Source organism: Podarcis bocagei (assembly GCF_964188305.1).
Source record: "Podarcis bocagei genome assembly, chromosome: 7".
In the NCBI taxonomy this organism is placed as follows: Eukaryota; Metazoa; Chordata; class Lepidosauria; order Squamata; family Lacertidae; genus Podarcis; species Podarcis bocagei.
Window position 1 is genome coordinate 75,756,322 of NC_138132.1, and position 27,890 is coordinate 75,784,211.

At 46.8% G+C, this 27,890-nt stretch overlaps 1 protein-coding gene and 1 long non-coding RNA gene across 2 annotated transcripts in view; one reads left to right on the plus strand and one right to left on the minus strand.

Annotated features, from left to right (window-relative positions):
- The window catches only part of LOC308591176, a 230,257-nt gene that overhangs the window by 32,354 nt on the left and 170,013 nt on the right, over positions 1-27,890 (minus strand). The window lies entirely within an intron of this gene.
- LOC308591494 (activated CDC42 kinase 1-like) lies at positions 4,433-27,596 on the plus strand (the record flags this gene model as incomplete). Its single annotated transcript, XM_081202257.1, has 7 exons — positions 4,433-4,446; positions 5,759-5,936; positions 9,092-9,162; positions 11,738-12,007; positions 18,067-18,267; positions 18,802-18,948; positions 27,498-27,596. The coding sequence occupies exons 2-7, from the start codon at positions 5,774-5,776 to the stop codon at positions 27,594-27,596; spliced, it is 951 nt and encodes a 316-aa protein (XP_081058383.1). The 5' UTR covers positions 4,433-4,446; positions 5,759-5,773.

A 27,890-nucleotide genomic window follows, 5' to 3' on the forward strand; every position in this document is an offset into this window, starting at 1 on the left:
GCTAGTTTTCTGTGTGCAGGTGGAGCATTCAAATGCGCACAGCTCAATCCTGCACATGTTTGCTTAAAACCAAGTCCTGCTGATTTCAGCGAGGCAGTCAGGGCTCACCCACACTTTGGCAAACCCAGACACACTTATGAAAACCCAATCTCACCTGCTGAATTGAAGCTTGGTTCCGCAAAATCTCTCTTTGGATTTTCCGTGCATCTGATAGGATTGCCTTACTATGTTTTTTAGTTTTTGGGAAGCTGCCCAGGACGGCTGCCCAGTCTGGTAGTCAGGGTACTATTATTATTATTATTGTTGTTTTTATTGTTGTTGTTGTTATACAGTGGTACCTCAGGTTACAGATGCTTCAGGTTACAGACCTTTCAGGTTACAGACTCCACTAACCCAGAAATAGTACCTTGGGTTAAGAACTTTGCTTCAGGGTGAGAACAGAAATTGTGCAGCGGCAGCAGGAGGCCCCATTAGCTAAAGTGGTGCTTCAGGTTTAAGTACAGTTTCAGGTTAAGAACGGACCTCCAGAACGAATTAAGTTCTTAACCCGAGGTACCACTGTATTCAGTTTTATGATCTGTTTCTTTGGTCGATGTTTGGCTGTGAAGGTGATCAGTGCGTAAAAAGGAAAAGGCCGCTGGATTTGTGCAAGGTACAGCAATGGAACGATGAGCTACTTATAAGGAAACAAGGGATACGCATGGATCCACCGGCCCTGGCTTGCGCAAATGCAGAAAGTGTTGGCAGGGAGAGGTGTGTGCACAGAAGCCTCATTGCACAGATCCCCTCTTCCCTCCAACCTTCCGTGTACATTGGGAGGCCAGTCTGCAGAGCTCAGTGTGCTCACTTGGACATCTGTAAAAGACATGATCAGGGGGCTTGATATAGCAGTTTCAGCATTTGTGTGCTCAGGCAAGCCTCTTCGCTTGCCTCCCTATTCCCACCTCTCAAATGCACGCCTTTCTCGCGTCCTGCTGTCACCTTCAGCCAAACAGGTTCCGCCGCCTTTTGCAAAACCTCGCAACACCCGTTTACCCCAGTCCAGTTTAACTCTATCTACATGCTGCTTTTCCACAGCAAACTATGCGGGAAATGTCCTGCAGTAAACATTACTGCGACGCCCTCCCACCAGATGTCAAAGAGAAAAATAACTACCAAACTTTTAGAAGGCAGCCCTGTTTAGGGAAGCTTTTAGTGTTTAATAGGTTATTGTATTTTAGTGTTTTGTTGGAAGCCGCCCAGAGTGGCTGGGGAGGCCCAGCCAGATGGGCGGGGTATAAATAATAAATTATTATTATTGTTATTATTATTATTATTATTATTAGCTTGCCATCAAAATGCACCTACACCCATTGATTTGTCTTGCTTGTGCCCTGCCGTTCTCCGTGCAAGGCGGCTCATGACGTACATTAACGCGGATTCATCTGAAAATGAACAACAAACAAATCAAAACAATTAAACGAACCTATTGAAAGCAGTGCCGAAATGACTTAGATTCATTTTTTAAACACACACGAAGAACAGCGCCCCTTGAAGGCCCTCTCGCAGCAGCCAGTTGGCCACCAAAGGTCTGTTGGAACAAAAAATGTCTTTGCTGGCTGGTTGGTGAGAGCAAAGCAGAGAGGGCAAAATGACTCTTGCCCTAGGCTTTCGAGGCTCCGCTTTTGCAGAGGCTGTGGAAGGGAGTTCCACTGTCTAGGAGCAGCCACCGAGAAGGCCCTGTCTTGTGTCCTCACCAAACGTGTTTGTGAAGGTGGCAGTGTTGCAGGCAAACAAAGCCCATACAGTGGTACCTCATTCAAGGTACCTCGTGTATCTGAAGAAGTGTGCATGCACACGAAAGCTCATACCAAGAACTAACTTAGTTGGTCTTTAAGGTGCTACTGGAAGGAATTTTTTTTATAGTGGTACCTCAGGTTACATACGCTTCAGGTTACAGACGCTTCAGGTTACAGGCTCCGCTAACCCAGAAATAGTGCTTCAGGTTAAGAACTTTGCTTCAGGATGAGAACAGAAATCGTGCTCCGGCGGCGTGGCGGCAGCAGGAGGCCCCATTAGCTAAAGTGGTGCTTCAGGTTAAGAACAGTTTCAGGTTAAGAATGGACCTCCGGAACGAATTAAGTTCTTAAACCGAGGTACCACTGTAGTTCCTGGGTCTTGCCAAACAAACTCAGGAGCCAGGAAGAGATAGAGTCCAATGATTTTATTACTTTGCAAACCAATAAGTTCAGCGGGATCACTTCCACAAAGGCTGAACCCCATCCCATTGCCCGGGGGGGGGGGGTGTTTACTTACAGGTTTCTTACACAAAGCGTTAACATTTCCTCCAATCATGCATAGAAACCTTTCTCATTACCTCATTCAAGGAAGCAAACGAGCTGTTGTTAACCAAAACCCATTTAGATACATTTTACTTCAAGCATAATTATAAGCATTTGCTTACATAGCTTTAATTCACTGTGTGGCCTTCACATAAATACATTTTGTTGCAAAAGCTGTTGCGCTTTGCGTTGTGCGTGCTGTGAACCTGGGTGTGTTAGCAACTTGTGTTACTATAAAAGTGTCTGATAATATGAGGTAGACTTGTGGGGTTCTGTGGGGAACAATATCGGGTGGGGAAGGGTCTTTCTCGAAGGGCCGGCTTCTCGCCCTGAAAACTGGCAATAATCCCCTCCCTCAGGATGGGACGGCAACCATTCGCTGCTCAAATTCACCATATTTTTTTAAATAACAATTTATTGAATTCCCGAATATAAGAACAAAAACCATAATTTTGACTGAACATTAACCATAATTTTTTGCTCTGTTACTTCGGTCGCTGTTTGGCTGTGAAGATGCTAAGTGCGAGAAAAGAAAAGGCTTATGCCTTGTTTCCTTATAAATAGCGCCTCATTGATAGCCTCAGTCAGGAAATGGCTAGAAACCAATATTTTAACACAGCACAAAATTACTGTCATTTGAGCTGGTGAAGAGCTTCATAAGAATTATTTATTTTATTTCTTCAGTTATTCAGTAATATGTATTTAGGAGAACTCTGGTGGCTCGGCTGGCAGAGCGTGAGACACTTCATCTCAGGGTTGTGGGTTCGAGATTCCTGCACTGCAGGGGGTTAGGCTGGATAACCCTTAGGGTCCCTTTGAACTCTATGATTCTATGTCCTTTTTCACTGGCAAATTCCAAACGTGTGCTGTGCGGCAGCATGTATTGTGGTTCCTCAGCAGCCAGGAACTCTGCGCATGCTCAGAGATGTCATTCTTGTGCAGACGGTGCGAAAAGAAGCCTCAGATTTATTTATTGTCGATAGCGTGCAATGTTTTTAATTCCAGGACGTTGTGCAGACACCGTCACCACAAGTGTGCTCGCACACACAAGTGTGGCCATCTAGAACAATTTGAAAGGGGGTGGGGAGGAGATAGACTCTGTAATAAATGAAAATCTGCCCTTTTTCCCTTATGGGGGACACAAGAGCCCTTATAGAGTCCTTTGTAGGTTCTCCATCAGTCGGAGAAAATAACAGAGGCCAACCAGAGAATATTGAGAAGCAAAGCAGCTCGTAAGCCTGATCTTTATTGATCTGTTGCAACAGGGTGCTCCCCTCACACGTAGGAAAGGAGGAGGACTCAGGACAAAGGTGTGTCTACTCTTATATAGACATTTTAAATTGCCCACCCTGGAGTCCAAGACCACCCCCAGATACATCACACCTACATCACAGAAAGGGCGGTTTACAGCAGAAATCTGAGTGCGTTGTTTACCTCCTGTCTGGCAGGTTACCTGTTAATGGTCACTTGACTGGATACCCTGGGGAGCCTGGCCAGTCTTTTGTAATGATAAATACTTAGTTCCTGAACCAGGTCACAGCCTCACCCTGTTCATACACAGGCATACCCTTAAGACAGGATTTGTGAAGGAAAAGACAATGGGGAGGCTTTTCCATTTTCCTTTGACTTTGCAGAGAAAACATTTGGTCACAGTTTGGGAGCCAAAATAGCTTCATGGCTGTTTTCCTGTGCTGCTTCAGATATGTAGTTTATATATTTATGTATATGTTTGTTTGGTACATTGATGAACATATATATATATATATATATATATATATATATATGACCTTAATTTTTTTTAATTTCAATATATACATATGGAACAGTTGTCGTTTTCCAAGCGGAGAAATCTTTCATTTTAAAACACCTGCAAACACTGAAACTTTTAATGGTGCAGAGATGAAATCTGGGCAGGGCAACGGAGCCCACAGGATGTGGCGTCACCTCCGGGCGCCAGCAAGGCATGGCACCGCTGGGTGCAAAAACAGGCAGGAAGAGGGGGTCTGATTTGCGCCTCCTCTCTCTGCAACTCTTCGCTGTCACTTTCATTTGAGACGCCACCTGAATTGCTGGAATTGCAGCATCCCTGGCAGCTTCCGACCAGTTTTCTTCACCTTGAACCCAGGTACAAGCCGTCTCTGCGTGCATGCCAGGGTTTGTGCCAAAGAGTGTGCCCTGGGCTCCTTTAGAAAGCCCAGCTGTTGTGGGCACGGAATGGGGTATTCCTCGAACTCTACGTGCAAACACTCTTTTCTGGGGAGGTCTCAAGTTACTAGTCCTTCGTGTTTTTGTCTGTTTTCAAGAAACTAAACCCAGCAGGTTTTCTTATCGATTGATTTGTTCAGGGGTCGGTTTGGCAGCAGCAGCGGGCATCGTCAAACCCCATGGCAAGCTTGGAGGTCCGGGGGGGGGGGGGCAGCATGCAGAAATGGTCTACCTCACAAGGTTGCTGTGAGGATGTAAGGGGGAGAGGGAGAACCGTGTGTGCTGCCTTGAGTTTCTTGGAGGGAAAGGCAGGATATATACCGTATTTTCCGCTCTATAAGACGCACCAGACCACAAGATGCACCTAGTTTTTGGAGGAGGAAAACAAGAAAAAAAATATTCTGAATCTCAGAAGCCAGAACAGCAAGAGGGATCCCTGCGCAGTGAAAGCAGCAATCCCTCTTGCTGTTCTGGCTTCTGGGATAGCTGCCCAGCCTGCATTCCCCGCTCAGCGGCTCTTCTCCCGCTTTGCTGTTTCAAAGTGAGCCGCGGAGGAGGGAAGGAAGGGGAGCCATGGATCCTCTGCTCACAACTGCAGCAGATCCCCCTGCCATCCGTAGGCATTCGCTCCATAACACACACAGACATTTCCCCTTACTTTCTAGGAGGAAAAAAGTGAGTGTTATGGAGCAAAAAATATGGTAATTTGACGGTAGCAGTGAACTGGAGGCAGCTTTTCAAAGTCTTCTGGTCATTTACACCTCCGGAGCCCCTCTGCCACCTCCTTGCTGCTTGGGGCCCCCCACCCCAGATAATCCCCATTGTGTACTTCCATAAAAGTTCTCTCCTTTTGCGAGATCTGTTGACATCGCCGTAGCAGTTATTGAAAAGCCTGGCAGGCTGTAATTCCCGGATTTGAAGTGTTTAGCAACAGGTTGCTTTGCTTTTGAGGTCAAAACGGCGGATCTATGATTCTATGGTTCCTAAAAGGTTTGCGTACGTCCCTTATAGTTTTAACCTAAGTACTGAATATGACCTCTCCTTTTTGCCCTTGATGGTAAAGATAGATGGTTCGCACATACCCGCCTGCCCAGAATTCACAATTCTGGCTCTCCTAATTTCCTGGGCCTCTGCCTGCTCTCCAGCCAAGGAGAAGTTGGGGTGACCGTTTCCTAAAACCAGGACCCCCACCCTCACCTGCCTGACTTTTTCTTCCTTCTGTTTCCCTGCAGAAGCTGAGCTGTGGCATGCAAGCAGATGAAGGAACAGACTGGCTGCTGGAACTGTTAACTGAGGTCCAGCTGCAGCAGTACTTCTTGCGCATCCGCGCCGACCTCAACGTCACGCGCCTCTCACACTTCGAATATGTCAAGAATGAGGATCTGGAGAAGATTGGCATGGGGAGGCCTGGTAAGCAAGTCCCCGCCACTTAACGCCGACTCAACCGGCAGCATCACGGGATGGGAAGAGAAAGGGAAGGAGGACGCTTTGGAGCAAATCCGGGTGTCCTTTTTATTGTGCGTTGATGACGATTTGTGCTCACGGGTGCTTTAGCTGAGACTCCTGCCTTGCAGGGGGTTGGGCTGGATGACCCCCTGGGGTCCCTTCCAACCCTACAAATCTCTGAATCTGTGAAGGTCTCAGGGTAGTTATATGCAATCCTGCTATTATTATTATTATTATTATTATTATTATTATTATTATTATTATCATTTCCAAAACCAAAAAAATAAAATTTACAAACATCAAATTCAACATCCATATTCATTTTCTAACATAAACCTATTACATAATTAACTAAATTAAAATATACCTAATCACTCTAAACTTCTTGCAATTCTGCTTTCAACGGTTTCAAGGCAAACACACTGGTTCTCGCCAATCACTGCATGCCCCGTAACTTACTACAGAGATCCCGTAACTTTTTGTACTACAAATGTCTGGCTTTATTTTCTGTCCCACTTGGTTGCTGTCTAGTGCAGGAGGCCCCCTCCAGATGTTAGATGATCATCCACACACCAGATGTGTGGGTGATTCGGTATAGGTAAGGTAAAGGTAAAAAGGTAAAGGACCCCTGAATGGTTAAGTCCAGTCAAAGGTGACTTTGAGGTGCAGCAATCATCTCACTTTTCAGGCCAAGGTTGCCAGTGATTGTCCAAATATAGCTTTCCGGGTCATGTAGCCAGCAGGACTAAACCGCTTCTGGCACAATGGGACACCGCGATGGAAGCCAGAGCGCACGAAAATGCCATTTTACCTTCCCGCCACAGTGGTACCTATTTATCTACTTGCACTGGTGTGCTTTCGAACTACTAAGTTGGCAGGAGCTGGGACAGAGCAACAAGAGCTCACCCCATCGTGTGGATTCGAACCGCTGACCTTCTGATCGGCAAGCCCAAGAGGCTCAGTGGTTTAGAGCACAGCGCTATAAACCGACCACAAATTGTTCTTCTTCTTATTAAATTTCCATGCCACCCTTCACAGGGCGGTTCACAACATAAAAATACAAAACGGAAATACCGAATACATAATAAAACACAAGCAAAACAAACAAACAAACAAACAAACAGAAAACAGCCTCCCACAGACACATTTGAAAGGACATATAATGTTAATGCCTGATATCAATAGGCAGGGAGTTCCAAGGTTATGGAAATTTGGTTATAGAACTAGTGAAGTGGAGGCAGAGAATAGACTGAGCCCGAGGCAATGACAGGTGGAGTTCCCGTTTTGCACCTATCCTGCTCCCTGCTGGGTTTCACAAGGGCAAAACGTAGAAAGCAGGATTGTCTATAACCGCCCCGATACCATCATGAGCATAAATCATCTTCAAATCTCCAAAGGGCTGTCACATGGAAGAGGGAGCCAAGCATGTTTTCCGCTGCTCCATAGGGGTTCAAATTGCAGAATGGAGATTCCAACTAAACAGGAGGAAGAACTTTCTGACGGTAAGAACCGCTTCACAGTGGAACAGACTCTCTTGGGGGTTGGACTAGATGCCCCTCAGGGGTCCCTTCCAACTCTCCAATTCTGTGATTCTATTAAAAAAAAACATGTCTGGAAGGCCCTCTGAGTAGCACAGAACTCAGCCATGTGTAGGATTGCACCGCCCAAGCACCACACAAATGTGAAGTGCATTATGAATTTTTATTTCCATGTATTTTTAAAACTAGGGACGTGGGTGGCGCTGTGGGTTAAACCACAGAGCCTAGGACTTGCCGATCAGAAGGTCGGTGGTTCGAATCCCCACAACGGGGTGAGCTCCCGTTGCTCGGTCCCTGCTCCTGCCAACCTAGCAGTTCGAAAGCATGTCAAAGTGCAAGTAGATAAATAGGTACCACTCCGGCGGGAAGGTAAACGGCGTTTCCGTGCGCTGCTCTGGTTCGCCAGAAGCGGCTTAGTCATGCTGGCCACGTGACCCAGAAGCTGTACGCCGGCTGCCTTGGCCAATAAAGCGAGATGAGCACCACAACCCCAGAGTCGGTCACAACTGGACCTAACTGTCAGGGGTCCCTTTACCTTATTTTTAAAACTAATGCATGACACCTTATTGCCCCTTTTGGAGTTGAGGTTATGAAAAGAAAAGAAAATTGCCTTTATTTTGAAAGAGGCAGGCCTGAACGATGATCCCAGTCCCCTTTTACTTCTTCCCAACACTAAATAGCCACCTGCAGTTTGGAATGCCTAGCCGGGAATTTGCTGGGCGAACCTTTACAGAACGAAACATAAATGACACACAGATGTATGAAATGAAGACTTTCAGGTTTTGTGGGTTGGGTGTTATTTTTTAAAAAAGAATTAAATGAAAAGCAGTTCTCTTGGGAGCCTGAGATTGAGTGGGAGAAGAGAGAAGGAAAGGAAGGGCTTAGCCCTTTCCCTGCCAGGCGTTTTCTTGCTCAAAATGAACCCTCGCCCTTTCCCCTCTAACTCCCCTCTAACAGGGTTCTGGATTTGTGTCTGCAAATCTGGAACCTCAGGGTTGCTTTGAGCTGAAAACTGACCGGCAAGCTAAGAAACCCCCCCCCCCATACACCCCAAGTTCATTCGCTACTCAAAAGGAGAGTTTCCCCACACTGACTTAGCTGGTATTCATTTATGAAAAACATGCAGGGCCATGTTGCAAATGCTTGTACCGTGTGCTTTGCCCTGTAGTGTCCTGGAGCTAGGAGAATTAGAGGGTGTTTCAGCTACAACATTTGGTATATCTTTAATAATAATAATAAGTTTTATTTATACCCCGCCCTCGCCAGCCAAGACCGGGCTCAGGGCGGCTAACACCAGGTATAAAAACAATTGATTAAAATACAACTTAAAAACAAGATTGAAATACAACATTAAAATGCAGGCTCATTTCAGTAGAAACTCAAATCTAAACCTTTTTGGAGATGAAAACGTCAAATCTTTGCAGAATTACCTGCCACAATGAAACATCCAGTCTGGTGATGATTTCCTTGTGGGGCACATGCATGCAATGGGGATTGGGGGTGGTGTGTGTGGATACTTCGGGAACTGACCAGTCCACCCCTCCCCCCAAACTGGCTGACCCTCGCTTTTTGCTTTCACAGGTCAGAGGCGCTTCTGGGAAGCCGTCAAGAGGAGGAAGGCTGTGTGCAAGCGGAAATCTTGGATGAGCAAAGTAAGGGCAGCTGTACTCAAGAGGGCTAGAAACTTGGTTTTTTAAAATCCCCGCTGGATGGTTGTTCCTTAAGGACTGATTAGAGGCACACTGCTAGTCTCCCATTACTGATTTTTTAAGAAAGAAAGCTGAAATGCAGCAGTAGGAGGTTGTAGCTGTAGCTGCATTTTAAGCTTGAAACCAGGAGACGGATCTGTTCCTTTTCCAGCATGGCCTGCTTTATGTTTCAGCCTCCATGCTCTGATTATTTGCCTATTCATTCTTTTAAAATATGCACACGCAGCTGTGCACCATGGGGTCTCTAAGATGGCATATTTACAAAATGTGCAACAAAGCAGTGTGGAGTAGTGGTTAGAGCAGCAGGCTAGGGACCTGGGAGTCCAGGGTTTGAATCCCTACTCGGCCATGGTGATTCTGGGCGCCTCTCAGCCTAACCTGCCTCCCAATGAGGGGATTAAAATGAGGAGCGGGAAACAGCCCTTCAGATATTCAAAGATGGCTACCGTATCACCTTTGGGATCTGCGACCAGCGGGTTGGACTAGATGATCTTGGGGGGTCCCTTCCAGTTCTACAGTTCTGTGATTCTAGGACTGTTAAACCTTGAGCTCCTCGGAGGAAAAAGGTGGGCTATAAATGCAATAAATAAATAACTAATGCAAGAACAAAATGCAAGCGAAACCGGACTTAAAACCCCAGTAATCAAAGAAAGAAATCTGCATTAAGAGCAGATTAAAAAAACTGCGCTTGTGGACAGATGCACCATACAGACCTCTGTCCTCGGAAGGTTAATTTCCCAAGGCACTTTGGCTAATCGATTGCAGTTTACAGGATTAGTTGCAAGCTCAAAATAATTAACCGCCTTCGTTTCTGCCGAGCTGTCAGATGGGAGCCAGGCGCTTTTTGTCCCTCTGACGCCCCCTTCTGGTTGAGGCTTCCTCGGGAGCAAATTTTCATCCCCAGGCTTCATTGCTACTGGGGAACCGACTCTGCCACTCTGCTGTTATTAACGTCTGTTTGCATAGGGTGCTGCAGTTGGAAGGGGGGTCTCTGCCCCCCCCTGCATGCACACAGACCCGTGTACAAGCAGCAAGTGGAAGTGATAAATAGCTGCAATTGGCTGTGATGTCTCCGAGCTCAACGGCTGCAAATTGAATTCACAGTAATTTCAGGAGAGCATTGAATTAACCTTCATGGCTGGCTTGGAGCCAGGCTTTTAACTGCTTGCAGATCATCGCAGCAAGAAGCCCTCCTTTTGCTGGAGAGGGTGGGGATCTGAAGGGGCATGTCCCCTGGGATGCCTTATGAAACCAGGATCAGGCCAGAGACCCTTTGAGGTCCAGCCTTCTGCTGCTTATAGTAGCTAGGCAGCTGCTTCTAGGAAACTCCTGGGAAGACATAGAGGCAATAACCCTGCCCAGTTCTCCCTCCATGACCTACAGAGGTATTCAGAGGTACCACTAGGACTGCAGCAAAATGTTGCAGCATGCAGCTCTTCTGTTAAGAGTTCCAGCCACTCCATTGACTCAGTTTCCCAGTATCCTGTGCTCACAAAACATGCAACTCCTGGTGACTTAACAGCAGCTGAAGCAACCCGCGGTTAGAGGTTGTCTGTGATTAAGTGGCACATGAATGCTGGTAAATAAAGTAAAATAAATTTGTTGCGGCCAGAGCCCTCTGGCTTCCCTTCTTCCCCATGCGGGCCGGTTCCATGATAGAATCCTGGGCCCCGTGAGAATCCGTTTGGATGTTTTACGGGGAGATGGGGATCATGAGAGAACCATCCCTCCCACCCGGACACTGAGGTCCAGCACCGAGGGCCTTCTGGCGGTTCCCTCGCTGTGAGAAGCCAAGTTACAGGGAACCAGGCAGAGGGCCTTCTCGGTGGTGGCACCCGCCCTGTGGAACGCCCTCCCAGCAGATGTCAAAGAGAAAAATAACTACCAAACCTAGAAGACATCTGAAGGCAGGCCTGTTTAGGGAAGCTTTTAATGTTTAATAGGTTATTGTATTTTAGTGTTTTGTTGGAAGCCGCCCAGAGTGGCTGGGTATAAATAATAAATTATTATTATTATTACCCGAAACCTCGTGGCCAATAGGCCTTCTCTCTTGCTCAGAGACCCGTTGGGTCCCTCACCAGTCCCTGGGAAGTTGGAGTGTTTGGGAATATGCTGTGAAGCTCTGCCTATGAGATGGAGACAGGGAAAGGGCTGTCTTCTCAGGCCCTCAGCTGCCATCACCCTCATCCATCTCCCTGTGCGTGTCTACATCTTTCTTTCTTATTTATTTATACACAGCCCTTTGTTTAAAAACAAAACAAAATGTATCTCGAGGTGGTTAATAATCCTTATGTGTCTTTGTTTAATTTACTTTGGATGGTTGCATCTCGCCCTTCTTAAAAATGCATCCCAAGGCATCCCAATATAATGGCAATTTTTTTAAGGAGAAGGAAAACTCTGACCCTAAACCTCCACTGCCTCACTCATTTATGAGAAAGGCTTCAGGAGCAAACCCTAAGGAAAAGCCCACTGTAAATTTTACAAAACAAATAAATAATTCCTAACTCCTTCCGCGCAGGTCTTCAGCGGGAAGCGGCCTGACTCGGGCTTCCAGCCCCTGGTGCAGTGCAGCCTGGGCAAGCAGTCCACCCCGCCCCCCCTGGAAGAGGGTCAGCAACAGGCCTTGACATGCCTGATCAGCGAAAAGGACCTGATGCTCTTTGAGAAGTTGGGCGACGGCTCCTTCGGGGTGGTGCGGCGAGGGGAGTGGTGCACGCCCACCGGCAAGTTGGTAAGGGGGGCACCTTCCCCCAGGCTTTCCTCCCTCTGGCTTCCTGCTGCGCTGGCAGTAATGGAGGCGATGGGGCAGTTTAGCCAGTACAGTAGTACCTCGGGTTACAGATGCTTCAGGTTACAGACACTTCAGGTTACAGACTCCGCTAACCCAGAAATAGTACCTTGGGTTAAGAACTTTGCTTCAGGATGAGAACAGAAATCGTGCGGCAGCAGCGGGAGGCCCCATTAGCTAAAGTGGTCTTCTGGTTATGAACAGTTTCAGGTTAAGAACGGATCTCCAGAATGAATTAAGTACTTTACCATACAGTGGTACCTCGGGTTAAGGTACCCCTGACCATTAGGTCCAGTCGTGACCAACTCTGGGGTTGCAGCACTCATCTCGATTTATTGGGATCCGGTGTACAGCTTCTGGGTCATGTGGCCAGCAGGACTAAGCCGCTTCTGGCGAATCAGAACAGCGCACGGAAACGCCGTTTACCTTCCCGCCGGAGCAGTACCTATTTATCTACTTGCACTTTGACGTGCTTTTGAACTGCTAGGTTGGCAGGAGCAGGGACCGAGCAATGGGAGCTCACCCCGTCGCAGGGATTTGAACCGCTGACCTTCCGATCGGCAAGCCCTAGGCTCAGTGGTTTAACCCACAGCGCCACCCATGTCCAGCCAGTATGGTGCTGTTGGCTAAATAGGTAAAGGACCCCTGGACGGTTAAGTCCAGTCAAAGGCGACTGTGAAGTTGTGGCACTCATCTCGCTTTTCAGGCCAAGGGAGCCGGCGTTTGTCCACAGACAGCTTTCTGGGTCACGTGGCCAGCAGGACTAAAGTACTTCTTGGGCTTGCTGATCAGAAGGTCGGCGGTTCGAATCCCCACAAAGGGGTGAGCTCCCATTGTTCTGTCCCTGCTCCTGCCAACCTAGCAGTTCGAAAGCACGTCAAGACCAGGGCCCTGCAGGATTTAACCTCCTTCCGCAGAGCCTGTAAGACAGAGCTATTCCGCCTGGCTTTCAATTTGAACTTAGCCTGATCTTTTATCCCCCTTCCTTCCCTCCCCCTCCCCTTTTTATGAAGATTCCCCGCTCTGGGATCCCACAGCTCATTCTCCCCTGGTCTCCTCACTGGCCCAAATAGGACTGATTTAGCCAGCTAGCCCTGGTGATCATCTAATGTTTATTGGATAGATTTTCCCCCTAAATTGATTTTTGATTTTATTGTTATTCACGTTTTATACCGTATTTTATGCTGTTTTTTTGCAGCAACAATTAAGTGTTTTAAATTTGTTGTTAGCCGCCCTGAGCCCAGTTTTCTGAACTGGGAAGGGCGGGTATAAATATACATCGCTGCTGCCGCTTTGCCGGTGAGACTTGGGGAGGACCGCTCCCCCTGCAAGCCCATTCTCCACCTTGGGCCTGGGGGCGGGCCCCATACTCCACCTCAGCATATAAGGCTCCAAGGAGGCCTCGGGACATCGCTGCTGTTGTTCTGCCGGTGAGTCTTGGGGAGGACCGCTCCCCCTGCAAGCCCATTCTCCACCTTGGGCCTGGGGGCGGGCCCCATACTCCACCTCAGCATATAAGGCTCCAAGGAGGCCTCGGGACATCGCTGCTGTTGTTCTGCCGGTGAGTCTTGGGGAGGACCGCTCCCGCTGCAAGCCCATTCTCCACCTTGGGCCTGGGGGCGGGCCCCATACTCCACCTCAGCATATAAGGCTCCAAGGAGGCCTCGGGACATCGCTGCTGTTGTTCTGCCAGTGAGTCTTGGGGAGGACCGCTCCCCCTGCAAGCCCATTCTCCACCTTGGGCCTGGGGGCGGGCCCCATACTCCACCTCAGCATATAAGGCTCCAAGGAGGCCTCGGGACATCGCTGCTGTTGTTCTGCCGGTGAGTCTTGGGGAGGACCGCTCCCCCTGCAAGCCCATTTTCCACCTTGGGCCTGGGGGCGGGCCCCATACTCCACCTCAGCATATAAGGCTCCAAGGAGGCCTCGGGACATCGCTGCTGTTGTTCTGCCAGTGAGTCTTGGGGAGGACCGCTCCCCCTGCAAGCCCATTCTCCACCTTGGGCCTGGGGGCGGCCCCCATACTCACCACCGCCACAACTCTAAGGACACTGCTGCGGCGGCAGCAAATGTTTAAACGTTTTATATATTTTAAAGTGTTTTAAAAGTGTTTTTATTTTTACTTTGTTGTATCACCAGAAACTGTGGTTTTTTATCCATGTATTTTTATTTTGTTTTGTTTTATTTTGGGTTGGGGTGGGATGGTTGCTGAGTGGGGTGGGAATTGGTTTTGTTTTGGTGTTATTGTTTCTTTGTTTGTTTGTTTGCTTTTATATTTTGTAAATGGAGGCGAGTATGAGGCTTGGGATTCCTACTATGGAGGGGCGAGGGAGGTATGGCGGTGGGGGCAGATGTCATAGGCGAAGGGGATCGAGATACGGATATGCTCGTACCCCTTCCAATCTGCGCCCCATCCCGAGAGACGAGGGTAGGGTGAGCAAGGATTACTCACCTCCGTCACTGGTGTTGTGCAATGCCAGGTCTATAGGCAACAAAACCGCCACCCTGCGAGATTTCATCATCTCGCAGGGGGTCGACCTGGCTTGTGTGACGGAGACCTGGGTGCGCGAAGGGGTAACTGTTACCTTACGAGAGATGGCGCCCCCGGGTTTCTCTGTCCTCCACCAGTCACGGACTGTGGGCCGGGGGGGAGGGGTGGCACTATTAATCCGGGAAGATTGTTCTTTCAGGGCTCTACCACCGCCATCGATCCCCGGCATTGAATGTGTCGGCCTAGTGTGGGGCTCTGAGGTGAGCTTGGCTGTCTGGCTGGTGTACCGGCCACCTAGCGCACCAGCAGCCACCCTGTCAGGCCTGCTGGAGGCGGTGGCCGGCTGGGCCTTGGAGTTCCCTAACCTATTGGTATTGGGGGACTTCAACATCCATGCCGATGCCACTCCCTCCTCACAGGCTCTGGACCTGGTGTCTTCCATGGCGACACTAGGGCTCTCCCAGTTTGTTTCGGGCCCCACACATCAAGCAGGCCACACGCTGGATCTGATCTTTGGCGTCGGTATAGATGTGATCATGTTTCCTTCGATGAAGGTGCCATGATCTGATCACTACGCTCTGAAAGCCAGGATTGATGTTCCACCCCCACCCTGCTTAGGTGGTGAGCCGATTTAGGCTCGCCCGCGGAGGCTGATGGACCCTGATAGATTCCGTCAAGCCTTGCGGGACCTTTCTCCCCCTGGCGACTCATTGACTGAGCTTGTTGAGGGCTGGAATACCCAGCTCCTGGCAGCCATCAATGAGATCGCACCTAAGCGCCCTCTGCGACCCCGCAGAAACCGGGCTCCCTGGTTTACTGAGGAGCTCCGGAAAATGAAGCGGGACCTCAGACGGCTAGAGCGAGTATGGCGAGGTGCCCGTGACGGAGCCTCAAGAACATCTTATAGGGTTTTTATGAAAACCTACGAGATGGCAGTGAAGGCCGCTAAGAAGTCCTACTTCTCGGCCTCCATTGCATCCGCTAGCTCTTGCCCGGCACAATTATTTAGTATAATTCGGTCTTTAACGTCCCTCGAAGGACAGCCAAATTTAAATAACAATTCGACACACAGCTGTGAGGCATTTGCGAGTTTTTTTGCAGAGAAGGTCCTGTCGCTCCGCCATGACCTCCCTGCCAATTTGGATACAATAAAGGAACTGGAGGCCCCTCGACTGTCCTTGGGTCCAGTATTGGACCACTTTGACCGGATATCCCCAGCCGATGTGGACAGATTCCTCCAAGCTGGAAAACCCACCACTTGTCCTCTCGACCCGTGCCCGTCTTGGCTGATTAGAGCGTGTCCAGACGAGGTGCGGGCCCCCCTGGGGGATATCATCAATTTGTCCCTTGGCACCGGGACATTCCCAGGGGAACTGAAGGAGGCAGTGGTGCGTCCGCTCTTAAAGAAAACCTCATTAGATCCCTTAGATCTATCCAATTACCGCCCAGTTTCGAATCTTCCATTCCTGGGTAAGGTGATTGAGAGAGCGGTTGCTGAACAGCTTGGTAGGTTTCTGGATGAAACATCGGCTCTGGATCCATTCCAGTCCGGCTTCCGCGCTGGTCATGGGACCGAGACGGCTCTGGTCGCCCTAACAGATGATCTTCGTAGACAGCTGGATCGAGGCGGGTTGGGGCTGCTGATTCTTCTAGATCTGTCAGCAGCTTTCGACATGGTCGATCACGAACTTCTGGACCACCGCCTCGCCGACGTGGGGATCCAGGGCACAGTCCTTCAATGGCTGCGCTCGTTTCTCTCTGGTCGGGGACAGAGGGTGGCGCTTGGGGGGGAACTGTCATCCCGCCACTCCTTGGTGTGTGGAGTGCCTCAGGGTGCGATTCTCTCCCCGATGCTTTTTAACATCTTTATGCGCCCCCTCGCCCAGCTTGTCCGGAGTTTTGGGCTGGGCTGCCATCAGTATGCTGATGACACCCAACTCTATCTGTTGATGGATGGCCATCCTGACTCGGCCCCAGACACACTGATCAGATGCTTGGAAGCTGTGGCTGGATGGTTACGTGGGAGCCGGTTGAAGTTAAATCCTTCGAAGACAGAGGTCCTCTGGCTGGGACGGGACGATATGGGATTGAGGGGGCAACTCCCATCTCTTGCGGGGGTGCAATTAGTGCCAGCACCGTCCGTTAAGAGTTTGGGTGTAATCTTCGATACCTCCCTCTCCATGGAGGCGCAGATTACAGCTATAACAAAGGCGGCATTTTTTCATCTCCGCCAAGCTAAGCAGTTGGCTCCTTACCTCTCTCGCCCTGACCTAGCCACTGTGATCCATGCGACGGTCACCTCCAGACTGGATTATTGTAACTCGCTCTACGTGGGGCTGCCCTTGAGACTGACCCAGAAACTCCAGCGGGTGCAGAATGCCGCAGCGAGACTCCTTACGGGGTCTTCGCTGCGGGATCACATTCATCCGGTGCTATACCAGCTGCACTGGCTCCCGGTGGAGTACAGGATCAGGTTTAAGGTGCTGGTTTTAACCTTCAAAGCCCTACACGGCCTAGGACCCTCGTATCTACGGGACCGCCTCTCCTGGTATGCCCCACAGAGGAACTTACGGTCCTCAAATAAAAACATCTTGAAGGTCCCAGGCCACAGAGAGGTTAGGCTGGCCTCAACTAGAGCCAGGGCTTTTTCGGCTGCGGCTCCAACCTGGTGGAACGCTCTGTCACAAGAGACAAGGGCCCTGCGGGACTTGACATCTTTCCGCAGGGCCTGCAAGACAGAGCTGTTCCACCAGGCCTTTGGTTAGGGCACAGCCTGACTCCCTCCTTTGGCAATCTTTAAAATACTTTAGTTTATGGTTGCCATCAATTTTGATTTTAATTAATTCTTATGATGTTTTTATAATGTTGCACTATTTTAGTGTTGTTAGCCGCCCTGAGCCCGGCTTCGGCTGGGGAGGGTGGGATATAAATAAAATTTATTATTATTATTATTATTATTATTATTATTATTATTATTATTATTATTAATGGAGGTCCTGAGGAGCGTGAACCAAAGAGTGTCTTTGCATCTATGTTTCAGTTTACCTGTGAGATTGCCGTACTATATGGGCCACTGGTCTGATGCTGCTCTTAGGAGATTCTTAGGAGTGTCCCTAGCTGAACACAACCCATCTCATTCTCCCCCCTTTTTAATTAAATTTTCTGTTTTACCATTCGAAATGCGCATTTAAACATCCTTAAAATATCAATGACTTCCCTTCTTCTCTTTCCATGGTTCATTTTGCATATCATAGTTCCCTGCATATTTTACAAAAACTAAACCATGCAGTATTCCATTATTGCATCCATCAAAACTTATTTACACTGTTGAATATTTCTTAATGCTGCCAATGTTTTGAAGTGTACGGAGTTTTTCCCCATTTAGTCAATAGACGTTTTCAAATCTTCTTTAAACCTATGCTCTTCTTGTTCACTTGTTAAGTCTGCAAGGTGCGCATGTTCTGTCAGCTTAAGTTGCCATTCTTCTTTAGCTGAGACCTCGCTCATTTTCCATCTTGGGGCTAGCCAACCTGTCTCATTCTCCACCCAGCATTGTTTTGAATTGCAGTTATACCTATCCCCCCCCACTTCAAATTGCACTGACGCATCTCTCTCTTTCCTCCTGCCCACCTGCAAATCTAGGTGCGCCCCTGAGAGCCTTAAGACCCGCACCTTCTCTCACGCCAGCGACACCTGGATGTTCGGCGTGACGTTGTGGGAGATGTTCACCTACGGACAGGAGCCTTGGATTGGCCTCAACGGCAGTCAGGTACGATCGTGGGGGCCTGATCTGCGCAGTGCCTCACCTTGTTGTTGTTTAGTCGTGTCCGCCTCTTTGTGACCCCCTGGACCAGAGCACGCCAGGCACTCCTGTCTTCCACTGCCTCCCGCAGTTTGGTCAAACTCATGCTGGTAGCTTCGAGAACACTGTCCAGCCATCTCGTCCTCTGTCGTCCCCTTCTCCTTGTGCCCTCAGTCTTTCCCAACATGGGGGTCTTTTCCAGGGAGTCTTCTCTTCTCATGAGGTGGCCAAAGTATTGGAGCCTCAACTTCAGGATCTGTCCTTCCAGTGAGCACTCAGGGCTGATTTCCTTAAGAAGGTTTGATCTTCTTGCCTCACCTTACCTCGTGAAAAGAGAGCTGAAATCCTCACAAACGAGAGGGTGCTGATGTTTTTAAATGATGTGCACTGGACCTCCTGTGTCGCTCTCTGCGTTGCCACCAAGCTCCTAGTCCTCACCAAGGAGGCTTGCTGGTGGGCCGGTTCCGGCTTGCTCTCCTGAGCCCTGTTCCCTTTGCCTAGATTTTGCACAAGATCGACAAGGAGGGAGAGCGGCTGCCGCGGCCAGAAGACTGTCCCCAGGACATCTACAACGTCATGCTGCAATGCTGGGCACACAAGCCGGAAGACCGACCCACATTTGTGGCCCTGCGTGACTTCCTCCTGGAGGTATTTGCCAGAGGTGTTTTGGGGAGGGAGGAATGCAAAATAATAGCAGCTGGGAAAATCAGTGTTAACCTGTGCGCCCAAACTAAATCATGTCTGGAGGAGGAATAATAATAATAATAATAATAATAATAATAATAATAATAATAATAATAATATTTTATCCCGCCCTTCCCGGTTCAGAAAACGAGGCTCAGGGCATCTAACGCCAGATTTAAAACACTTAATTGATGCAAGAAAAAACAGCATGAAATACAGTATAAAACGTGAATAACAATAAATTCAGAATTCAAAATCAATTTAGGGGGGAAATCCATGGGGAATGGGGAACCTTGGATGTAAGCGAGCAAACTTCTTTTCTGCTGCTGTGGGGGGTAGGCCCCAAACCGATGACTTCAAGTTACAAGCAAGGAGATTCTGACTAAATATCAGGAAGAACTTTCTGGCATTAAGCACTGTTCGATAGCAGAATGGACCCCCTCAGAAAGAAGGTGGTGGGCTCTCCTTCCTTGGAGGTTTCTAAGCAGAGGTTGGGTGGCCTACTGGCAAGGATTGTTTAGGGGTTCCTGCACTGCAGGGGTTGGGCTAGATGACCACTGGGGTCCCTCCCAACTCGGCAGTTCTATGATTCTGTGACTCAGAAACCCCTCGAGGCATCTCTTATTTGGGTGTCCTCTGTGCTGCCACCTAGTGTGTGAGAGAGAGGTGACTGCCACACATTCTATTTTATTTTACAGTGGTACCTTGAAGCTGACCCAGAAACTGCAGAATGCTGCAGTGAGGCTCCTTATGGGGTCCTTGCCGCAGGATCACATTCACCCAGTGCTTTACCATCTGCACTGGCTCCTGGTGGAGTACAGGATCAGGTTTAAGGTGCTGGTTTTGACCTTTAAAGCCCTATGTGGCCTAGGACCCACATACCTACAGGACCGCCTCTCCTGGTATGTCCCACGGAGGACCTTAAGGTCCACAAATGACAACATTTTGGAGGTCCCAGGTCTCAAGGTGGTTAGATGGGTCTCAACTAGGGCCAGGGCCTTTTCAGCAGTGGCCCCGACGTGGTGGAACGCTCTGTCCCAAGAGACCCGGGCCCTGCGGGACTTGACATCTTTCCACAGGACCTGCAAGACAGAGTTGTTCTGCCTGGCCTCTGGTTTGGACTCAGTCTGACCCGTCTGTTTCCCTCCCCTTATGGTTTTGATCTATGGGCTACTTTTAAAATGAGGCTGCATTTTAAATTGCATTTTAACCTGTATTTTAAATTGGTTCTCCCCCCCCCCCGTTATGTTTTTACTGGTGTTAGCCGCCCTGAGCCCGGCTCTGGCCGGGGAGGGCAGGGTATAAATAAAATTTTATTATTTATTATTATTACCTTGGTTCTCAAACTTAATCTATTCCAGAAGTCCGTTCCAAAACCAAGGTGCGCATTCTCATAGAAAGTAATGCAAAACAGACTAATCTGTTCCAGACTTTTAAAAACAGTTCCGGGGGCGGCGCGAAACTGTAATGGCGGTCCTCTTCGTTCTCTGAAGAGGGGCTCCGCGGAAAAGGGTCGTTCGCTGCGGCATAGCGACGACCCATCAAGATAAACCACGGGTAGAGTGAGCCCGTGGCCGTGGGACTCGGCGGGCACCAGAAGCTGCTCTGAAAACACAGAAGGGACCCCGTAAGGAGACCCGGAGTGAAGGAGGGGTAGCGGTGCTGTGAGTTCATCGCTCTTTCCGCGGAAGTGAAGCCGCGCGGCTGTTACAGATGAGCGCTGATCCTTCTTCCTAAAATCAACACCAAACTGCAAGTAACATACCCGTGAGTAAAGGGGTTTAAAATTTGGCAAAGAATTTCGTAAATTCGGCTGAAAGCGGGAGACGAGAAAAGGGAAGTCCGTCTTCCGACATTGCTGACAAGATCAAAGCAAAGCTTTAAAAAGCGGAAAGCGCTTGAAACGGGACAGTGGGAAGCTTTAACTTTTTCGTGCTATCAGATCTGCTTGTTTTTTTTAAACTGAAGGTGGAAATGGACATTGACTAAAAGAAGTAGTAAATGGGGATTTTCCTCCTATCTTTTTTCTTCTTCGGGCTGTATTTTTAAGGAGCCAGATCGTCGGGCTGCCAGAGAGGGAGACTGTGTCAAACTGCGGAAACAGTTGTAAAAACTTTGCTGGAATGTAACTGTTACATTTGAGCAGAAAAGATTGGATGGGATACTGTTGCAAGCACCTCTTGTGAAACTTTGTTGAACTATAAAAGGTGCTTTGGGAAACTTTGAGTTTTTGAAGGGACTGTTGGACTATTGGATTTACGGATTTGAAATAATTTGGAACTTTAATGGCGGATTACTTCCTTCTTTGTCTTTGAAACCTGGTGGCACTCCCCCTACAGGGCTTTCGGATTATAAAATCCTGGGAACTGACTCTTGTTTTGAATTCCACTTCACTGGTTGTTTACTTCTGAATTTGTCTCTCCCATGGAACAATAGACAATCTGACCTTGAACACTGACAGATGTGTAATGAGTGGTGCAGGGAGAACAAGAGCATCTAAAGCTAAGGAATCTAAAGAGGCTAAGGAAAAAGAAAAAGAAAGAAAACCAACACAATTTGTACAAACAACACTGACCCAAGGACGCCGATCGTCGGTTCCAGCTGTACTGGTGTCTCAGAGGGAAGGGGAAATAACCGAGAAGTCCACTGAAGAAGATATGGCAGCAGGTGGGTCAGATACATTATTAAAACAAATATTGGAGCAACTATCAAGCTTAAACCAGAAAGTGGACGACCAGTCTTTGAAAATAGATAAAGCGACCTCTTCGATTCAAAAATTGACTGAACAAGTTTCCCAGCACACGCAGGCTATAGAGAATTTGCAAGGAGCAACAGCGGAAAATCGGGAATTAGCTGGAGAAGCAATTCAGAAAGTGGGAGCTTTACAAAAAGAAGTTGAAGAAATTAAAGGAGAAGTCAAGCCCCTGCACAAACAGGTGGGTGAACAACAAATTTATCTGTCAATGGTGGAACTGAAAAATCGCGAGAGCAACATCAAATTGAGAGGCATCCCGGAACTCGAGCAAGGAGACCTGATTGGATACTTGACGCAGGAATTCACGAAGTTCTGGGGTTTAAAGGAGGACACAGATTTCAGGATTGTCTCGGCATATAGACTGGGAAGATTGGTAAGGAAAGACAGATCCAGGGACTGTTTGATAATTTTAAGATCAAAGGAAGAGAGAGATAAGATCCTAGGTCTTCACTTCAAAAAAGCAATCGAAATTCAATATAAAAGGGTGGAAATTTACAGAGATATTCCGAGACAGTTGTTGGACCTTAGAGCCACCTATACAGAACTAGCAAAATTGCTGAGACACAACGCAATTCCCTATAGGTGGGAGTTTCCACAAGGATTATCCTTCACCTACAAAGAAAGGAAGGTCAAAATTAGAACACCTGAAGATAACCAAAAGTTCCTTCACGACCACGGAGAAGATCTCCAAAAAGGAACAGATTGGCTTCCAACCTTACCAACACCAATACTGCCTGGAGGCGGGCTAACGCCTGCACCCTCGGGATCTGAGCAAAAGGAAGGCACCTCACCCTAAGAACATCTTAATTAGAACAGGATGTCTCTGCAGCTACTTAGTTGGAATATAAATGGCGGGAATTCTCCGGAAAAAAGAAGGAGGATATTTCATATCCTAAAAAAAGAACAATTGGACGTAATATGTCTCCAAGAAACACATGTGACTAGGCTCCACAGGAAAGTATTAATCAACAAAAGACTTGGCCAAGAATTTATTTCATCTGACAAAGTTAAAAAAAGAGGTGTTGTAATTTATGCAAAGGAGAACCTGTCACCAAAATTTCTATTTAAAGATGATCATGGAAGAACTCTCGCAATTGAAATTCAAACACAAGGAGAGAAGATTTTGATATTAGGAATTTATGCGCCAAATGATGGAAAATCAGAATTCTACAAGAAGCTGCATGAGACAATGATGGACTATCTGGACTATTCTAACATTATTGTGATGGGAGATATGAATGGGGTGGTGTCAACAAATATGGACAAATCCCAAAATCAAAACTTAACAACAGACGGCAGACTTCCTAAAACTTTTTTTGAAATGACAGACAATATGGACTTGATTGACATTTGGAGGACAAAGAACCCCTTGGGTAAAGAAGGAACCTTCTTTTCTGAGGCCCATCTGTCATGGACACGAATCGACCAAATTTGGATATCTAGAGGGATGGCACCGAAAACAAGAAAAGTGGAAATCTGCCCAAAAACCTGCTCCGACCATATCGCCTTGAAAATGGAATTGAGACTTATCCCAGCTGGATCCTTCAGATGGAGAATGAATAACACCTTGTTGAGAGATCAAGAGATTGTTAAGAAGGCCCAAAAAACCCTAAAGGACTATTTTGAAATAAATTTGAATACTACGGTGGAGAAAAGAACAATCTGGGACGCAAGTAAAGCTGTAATGAGAGGGTTTCTGATACAACAGAATACAATAAAGAGAAAATTTTGGAATGGAAAAAAGGAAAAAATTCTAGAGAAAATAAGTGAAGGAGAGAAAAAGCTGAGAACCAAACCAAAGTCAAAAGAGGTGCTAAGAGAGATCAAATTCCATCAAGCACAATATTCGAAATTGATCAATCAAGAGATTGAATGGAAAATTAAACAAATGAAGCAGAGATCGTTTGAATCAGCAAACAAATGTGGAAAGTTGTTAGCTTGGCAGTTGAAAAAAAGACAAAAGTTAAACACGGTTACAAACTTGGAGATTCAAGGAAAAATAGTTCAGAAACCAGAAGAAATAAGAAAGTGCTTCCACAGATACTTCAAAGAGCTTTATGCACAGGGGCCTCAGAAAGAATCGGAAATAGACCAATTTTTGAGGACAAATGGACTATCCAAAATAAGTCAAGACAAAAGATCAATTCTCAACAGCAAAATAACTCAACAGGAAATTGAAGGTGCCATTCAAAATATGCAACTTGGCAAATCTCCAGGCCCGGATGGACTCACCTCCAAATATTATAAGACTTTGAAGGACTTCTTGATACAACCGTTGTTGGAGGTTTGTAACCAGATTATGGAGGGGAGGAGGGCACCGGAAACGTGGAAAGAAGCATTCATCACATTGATACCCAAATCAGAAAGGGAAAAGACCCAGCTTAAGAATTACCGTCCCATCTCACTCCTGAATGTGGATTACAAAATATTTGCAGACATTTTAGCGAATAGACTTAAAAATGTATTAAATGAAGTAATTCACAAGGACCAAGCAGGCTTTCTCCCTGGTAGACACATGTCTGACAACACTAGGAACATTATTGATATATTGGAGCTGTTGCGAATTAGAAACACAAGGGCAGCCTTAATCTTCATTGATGCGGAGAAAGCATTTGACAACATTTCTTGGATGTTTATGAAGAAAAACTTGAAAGGGATGGGAGTGGGACGGGGGTTTGAAAATGGACTAGAAGCAATTTATTCAGAGCAAAAAGCTAAGCTGATAGTGAACAATGTGGTATCGGAGGAACTCCAAATTGAAAAAGGGACACGACAGGGGTGCCCTCTATCCCCTCTGCTATTTATTTCTGTTCTGGAGGTATTGCTGAATATGATCAGGGAGGACCAGTTGGTGCAAGGTATAGTGGTCGGAGCGAAACAATACAAACTGAAAGCTTTCGCAGATGACTTAGTCTTGACAGTACAGGAGCCAGAATCTAGTACAAAAAGAGTTCTGGAACTTATCTTGGAGTTTGGTCGGGTGGCGGGATTTAAGCTAAACAAACAAAAAACTAAGGTTTTGGTCAAAAATCTGACACCTACAGAGATAGAGGGGTACCAGAAAGAGACAGAGCTAAGTGTGGTTAAAAAAGTGAAATACCTGGGGGTATCCTTGTCCACTAAAAATTTAAACCTTTTCAAAGATAATTATGAAAAATGTTGGTTGGAAATTAAAAAAGACTTGGATATTTGGTCAAGATTGAAACTTACCTTGTCAGGCCGAATCGCAGCTATAAAGATGTGTGTTTTGCCAAAAATGTTATTCTTATTTCAAACCCTTCAGGTCGTGGACAGAATGGAATGTTTTGGAAAATGGCAGAAGGATATCTCTAAGTTTGTCTGGCAGGGCAAAAAGCCCCGAATAAAATTTAAAATACTAACTGACTCAAAAGAAAGAGGGGGGTTTGCCCTGCCGGATTTAAGGTTGTACTACGAAGCTGCAGCCTTCTGCTGGTTGAAGGATTGGTTTCTGTTGGAAAACACCGATGTCCTAGATCTGGAAGGGTTTGATAATGTGTATGGTTGGCATGCATACTTGTGGTATGACAAGGCGAAGGTTCACAAACTGTTTAAAAACCATATTGTCAGAAAATCAATTTTTGCCGTCTGGATGAAGTACAAGGACTTATTAGAAAGTAAGACCCCGAGGTGGTTATCACCAGTGGAAGCCAAGATTTCTAAAAAAAGGCCCAATATGGAGGCCTACTGGCCAAAATATTGGGAATTGATTGAAAGAGTTGGAGATAATTGGAAGCTCCAAAGCCAGGACAAACTAAAAAATAAGGTGCGAGATTGGTTACATTATGCTCAAATTCAAGAGGTATTTAAAATGGATAAAAAAGTGGGTTTTCAGTTGGAGAAATCGAAACTGGAGACGGAGTTACTAGAACCAAAGACTAAGGTACTTTCGAGGATGTATGACTTGCTGCTTAAATGGAACACACAGGATGAGACAGTTAAATCTGCTATGATAAAATGGGCACAGGATGTAGGACACAACATTATGTCTGAAGACTGGGAAAGGTTATGGAACACCGGTATGAAATTCACGGCATGTAGTGCCTTGAAAGAGAACATTATGAAAATGGTATACCGGTGGTACATGACCCCAGTCAAGTTGGCTAAAATATATCATCTTTCTGATAATAAGTGTTGGAAATGCAAGGAGGCAGAAGGGACATTCTTTCACCTCTGGTGGACCTGCCCGAAAGTAAAGGCCTTTTGGGAAATGATACATAATGAGCTGAAAAAGGTATTCAGATATACCTTTTCTAAGAAACCAGAGGCCTTTCTTCTGGGCATGGTGGACCGGAAGGTGCCAAAGAAGGATAGAACCTTGTTTATGTATGCAACCACAGCAGCAAGGATCCTTATTGCAAAGTTCTGGAAGACACCAGATTTACCCACACTGGAGGACTGGCAGACGCAGCTGATGGACTACATGGAGTTGGCAGAAATGACTGGCAGAATCCGAGATCTGAGCGAAGAAACAATGGAGGAAGACTGGAAAAAATTTAAGGACTATTTGCAAAAATACTATAAGTTGTTTGATTGTTAAGATTTGCACGATTAAGAAACGTCACGCCTCTGCAAATTATCTAAGTAAATGATAAAGTAAGTAATGATGAAAAAAACGAGATAAATTAGAAACAAAATATTATGTTTATTAAAAGTCTTGAAAACAAATTACAAACTTTTGAAATTGGTAACATAATAAACTCAAAGGTACAATAAGATGTGAAACAAGATAATAAATTGCTGAACTGGTTAGAATAATGAAAGCAATGTTGAGAGGATGTGAGGAGGTCCAAAAGAAAGTGAATTTGATGATATTTAACTTTTGTCTTCTTTTTTCTATTTTTCTTCATATATATAAAAAAAAAAATGTTTCTTGTATGTTGCTATGTAAATTAATCTGTTAACCTATGGAAAGAAACGCAATAAAAAAATTTATAAAAAAAAACAAAAAAACCAGACTTTTAAAAACAGCAATTTAACATGAATTTTACTATCTAACGAGACCATTGATCCATAAAATGAAAGCAATAGTCAATGTACTGTGCTATAAAACAAATAAGACAGTATTGTAGATGATAAAAATAAAATATTTCTTTTCTTTCTTACCTGCACTGATGATAGTTATTGTTTGGATGGAGGGCTTTTATCCATTTCCGCAGTCAATCAATCACACACAGTCAATCAATCAATCAATCGACACAGCCACAAAAACAAATTAGCCGAAAAAGCCTCAAAAACAAAAACACAAAATAAATTGCAAAAACAAAAGCGCCAAACCTAATCCATTTGACTTCCAAAATGTTCGAAAACCAAGGTGCAGCTTCCGGTTGGTGCAGGCGCCCCAGAAACAATAGCCAACAGCTACATTGGATGTTCAGCTTCCAAAAAAATGTTCACAAACCAGAACACATACTTCTGGGTTTTTGGTGTTTGGGAACCAAGGTACCACTGTATTGCATTTTGTATTTTTGCATCTTTATCTCACCTTTCCCCCAAGATAGCATGTGTGGTTCCCAGCCTAGTTTTATCCTCGCAACGATGTTGCGAGGTCAGTTAGGGCTGAGAGACTGTGACTGGCCCAGTGAGCTGATCGGCGGCTAATTTGAGATTCGAACTCAGGTCCCTCAGGTCCTCGTCTTCGGCTGGGGCCAGGGCAGTTTCCCTCCCAGCAGATCTGCAAGCTTTTGGCTGGGTGGTCTCTTTGCTGAGCTTTCATGTCTCCCCTGCTTTCCTCCCCCAGGCGCAGCCCACGGATATGCGGGCGCTGCAAGATTTCGACGAGCCGGACAAGCTGCACATCCAGATGAACGACATCATCACGGTCATCGAGGGCAGGTAGCGTGGGGCGAGGGGAGGACTGGGCAAACTTTGAGAGGGACCCAGGGGGTGAATTCCGACCTCGTCTAAGAAACCTTAATCGCCGCGGGCAGTGCGGCCCTATGCGCTTCTACCGAGAAATGCAACTTATTCTGCAAGACGGTCGCCCAAATCACCTGCTTTGCAAAGGCTGTTTCCAGAGGTTGTTGCAGGATAGCTCACCCGGTCTCGTGCGAGACGATCTCAGGATCGCGGGTGGGCTCAGGAATCTCATGGGGCTGTGCTTTGGGAAGGAGGGGGAATGTAGCGGAAATAG